The 3,989-nt window shown below is 35.9% G+C and overlaps 1 protein-coding gene across 1 annotated transcript; it reads right to left on the reverse strand.

Moving 5' to 3' along the window:
• Window positions 1–359: 359 nt before the first annotated feature.
• On the reverse strand, window positions 360–3,160 carry LOC123207452. Its single transcript, XM_044624858.1, has 4 exons — window positions 3,140–3,160; window positions 1,623–2,591; window positions 1,240–1,534; window positions 360–1,015 (listed from the first exon to the last, which is right to left on the reverse strand). Exons 1-4 carry the CDS (start codon window positions 3,158–3,160, stop codon window positions 360–362), a joined length of 1,941 nt encoding a protein of 646 aa, XP_044480793.1.
• Between the last annotated feature and the right edge of the window lie 829 nt (window positions 3,161–3,989).

The following is a 3,989-nucleotide window of genomic DNA, read 5'->3' on the forward strand; positions in this document are numbered from 1 at the left end:
TTCCGCTTAATTTTGTATACCTATTTGACTCCAATCGCTTGTTGATTTGGTGGATGTGTGGTTAACTTCCATGTATCATTTTTGTTGATAGCCATGATTTCTTCCTTCATAGCAATCTTCCAACACTCTTCTGTCACAACTTCTTTGAAATTAATAGGCTCATGTCAACATACAAGCAAAACAGGTTTGTAGTCTCTTTTTTTATTTTTCTGTGGTTCTATAAACGTCTTGAAGACTTCTAGTCTTAACTGGAGATGAACTACTACTTGGAGAACTCGAATTAGAGTTTGAGTTGCTGTTGCCTACATGAGAATTGCTACTGCAGTTTGAGTTGTCGCTACCTGCATGAGAAGATGTGGCTAATGGTGACTGTATTGTAGAAGTAGTTGAGACTGATTGACCATTGCTATAAATTGACCTACTGCTGCATCCTCATGGACTACTGTTGTATCTTCAATATTATTTTTACCCTTATCATTGTCACTGCTCCAGTCCCAAGTTGTTGCCTCATGAAAAACAAAATCTCTACTCACCACTAATTTTTTGGTTAATGGATTGTAGAGCTTATATGCTTTCGATTCTTCACTATAACCCACAAAAATAAATTTCTCACCATGATCATCCAATTTCTTTCTTTTGCTATCAGGTATTTGAGCATATGCGATACACCCAAAAATCCTCAAATGACCAATGCTAGGCTTATATCCGCTCCATGCTTCTTGCGGTGTCATATTTCGAACACTTTTCGTTGGACATCGATTGAGAAGATAAACCGAACAAGCAACTGCTTCAGCCCAAAATTGTTTTGGTAATCTTCTCTCATTGAGTAGAGTTCTTGTCATGTCAAGTATGGTACGATTCTTCCGTTCTGCAATTCCATTTTGTTGTGGGATGTATGTAGTTGTTAGTTGATGTCGTATACCATATTCCCTACAAAACTCTTGAAATGCATTTGAAGTATACTCTCCACCTCTATCAGATCTTAATGACACAATCTTACACTTTCTTTCATTTTCTACAAGAGATTTGAACTGTTTAAACACAGCTAATGAAACACTTTTTTCTTTTAGAAAATAAACTATACCTTTCGGCTAAAGTCATCAATAAAACTTATGAAATATTTATTTCCACCAAAAGAATAAAGTTCGATTGGTTCGCAAATGTCTGTGTGTATAAGTTGCAAGTGTGCATGTGCTCCCCATGACGACATACTGGGAAAAAGAAGACGAGATTGCTTACCAAGTACACATCCTTCACATACACGATCTGACAGTTCAATGCTTGGCAGTCTATGCACCATACCAGTTGAAGATAACAACCTTAGTCCGTTGTAATTAAGGTGCCCAAATCGTAAATGCCATTTCTCTAACTCACTTTCAGTTATTCCAAGAAAACAAGGTTCACTTGTAGTATGTAAGTATAGAGGAAACATACGATTCTTTGACATTTGTACCCGAGCAATAAGTTGTCCATTTATATCTCTTAGATGGAGTTGATTCTCTTCTATATGGATAATATCACCTTTCTCAAGCAACTGACCAAGACTAAGAATATTGCTTTTCATACTGGGAATATAGTAGACATCAGAAATATACATGATTTTTCCATTTTTTTTGATAAACCTGAATTTTTCCTTTTCCCTCAACTAGTAACTTTGAGCCATCTCCAAGACTTACCGATCCACCAACTTCTTCTTTGAGATCCATGAAGCATTCCTTTCGACCACACAGATGGTTAGTTGCTCTAGAATCAAGATACCAAACATCCGTTTGTCCAACAGATTCTTTATGTACTATCAACAAAGTTGGTTCTTCATCAACATCATTAGAGGCTTCAACTAAGTTGGCATGATCTTTAGATTTGCTGGAACACTCGAAAGAGTAATGTCCAAATTTTCGACAATGAAAACATTGAACATTTGCTTTACCTCTGCCATATCCTCCACGACCTCTACCTCGTCCATAAGAAGATGTCCCTCCACGTTGAGAAGTATGCCTTCGAACATGTTCACTATTTGAATTGTCAAAAGTGAGTTTTGATTCCAATGCTTGATCCGTTGAACTTAACTGAGAATTCTTCCGTATACGTTGTTCATGAACTCTCAAAGAACCTAAAAGTTCCTCTGTACTCATCGTTTCCAGATTCTTTGACTCCTCTATAGCTGTTACTACATGCTCAAAATTATGAGTGAAAGATCTCAGTATCTTCTCCATTACATGAACATCTTCAAGTTTTTCTCCATTCCTCTTTATTTGATTGACAATTGTAATAAGTCGTGAGTAATAATCTGAGACTAATTCTCCTTCTGTCATGTGAGCTGCTTCAAACTCACCTCTAAGAGTCTGCAATCTTACCTTCTTTACTCTTTCAACTCCTTTGTAAATTGTGCTCAAGTTGTCCCAAACCTCTTTGTTATTTGTTGCTTCAGAAAGTTTTTCGAATGTATCATCCTCCAATCCTTGGTACACCAGAAAAAGAGCCTTCTTATCTTTTTTTCGTTGATCTTTAAGAGTATTCTTCTGGTCAATAGTGTAGAGAGCTTCAGCTTCTGGACTTGGTTCGACATAACCATTACAAACTATCTCCCACAACTCTTATGAACCGAACAAGGCTTTAAACTGGATACACCACCTTTCGTAGTTTTCTTTTGTTAACTTAGGAACTTGAAGCTAGACCAAGTCTGATGTCATGAGAGAAAAAAAAAAAGAAACAAGAAACAAGGAAAAGATCCTAAAGCTCTGATACCACTTTGTTGATGTTTATTTTTAAAGAAAGAAGTTAAATAGAGAACTTGAGAACTGATGATTTATTACTCAACAAAATATGAACTCATACATCATTATTTGATCAATGACTCTTTTTATAGAAGAGTTGTGCAACTAACAGATGATAACAAACATAATACAAAAACAAGCCTAAATAAATGGTAGAGATAACAGGGAAGTTGGTAGAAAAAAATAGAGTAGCCAACTGAAGACTCGGTTTTGCTGTTATTTTGAAGACTTGGTCTTTATCACGTGCACAAAAAATATCTTTTGATTTGTTACTTCCAACACTACACACATTGATTCACTCTTGTTTAGACCTTCCTTTTCTATTGTTGACTCAGTTTTTTACTTGTCCAAACCCACACTGTTACCTTCCATATAACCCTTACCATTGGATCTTTCTTCCACACCTTCACCAATATTGACAAAACCTCAAAACCATCTCTCTTTATCCTTACCTAATATATCATCTTCATCTTTTCAAAACATTCACCTTATGATTACTAGATAAAAAGCAACAAACCATTCCACACTATTAGCTAGTTACACGTCCAATACAAAAGGCAGAACCAACCACCATAGCTAAGGCCTTTTTTTATCCTAATTGGAAAGCTACAATACATGCTGACACTGAGTATGATTTTCTTTTAGCCAACAAAACCTAGTCCTCGGTACTCAAGACATCGGGTCTGAATGTGGTAGATTGCAAGTGGGATTCTGGAGTGACCGAAATACAATCTTGATGAGTCACTGCAAAGATACAAGGCTAGATTATTTGCAAAAGGTTTTCAGCAAACCACTAGAGTGGACTATTTTGCGAATTTTAGCCTTGTTCTTACGGTTTCAACTATAAGAGTTATTCTCAGCCTTTGAATATTCTATGGATGGGACATCAAGCAAATATTTATTAATAATGTTTTTCTTAATGGAGACTTTAAGGAACCAGTTTTTCTATGAGTCAGCCTAAAAGTTTTCTCTCTGATCAAATTGCTAAATCTCCTATTCATTCTAATCAGCTTATTGAGTCCTTTGTTTTGTCTCTCCCTGCTGTCAACCGTTGCAATGTCAGTGAAGAGGAACTCATAGGCTTTATAGCTGATGTCTTTAGAATCAGAGTTTGATCCAGTAATTGTCCATGTCCTGTAAAAAATATATTCTCCATCAACAACAAAAGTTTAGCTTAGACTAAATTCATTCTTCAAAAGTATGAACAAAGGATGA

The sequence above is a fragment of the Mangifera indica genome, unplaced genomic scaffold (genome assembly GCF_011075055.1).
Source record: "Mangifera indica cultivar Alphonso unplaced genomic scaffold, CATAS_Mindica_2.1 Un_0079, whole genome shotgun sequence".
Classification (NCBI taxonomy): domain Eukaryota; kingdom Viridiplantae; phylum Streptophyta; class Magnoliopsida; order Sapindales; family Anacardiaceae; genus Mangifera; species Mangifera indica.

Bases quoted from the DNA above. Each gene is read 5' to 3' on its own strand.
- LOC123207452 (XM_044624858.1), bottom strand. From the start codon at position 3,160: ATGGTAAGGGTTATATGGAAG. The intron at 2,592-3,139 runs GTAACAGTGTGG...GGTTCATAAGAG, and splicing joins TGGTAAGGGTTATATGGAAG to TTGTGGGAGATAGTTTGTAA. The intron at 1,016-1,239 runs GTAAGCAATCTC...AATCTCTTGTAG, and splicing joins ATGTGAAGGATGTGTACTTG to AAAATGAAAGAAAGTGTAAG.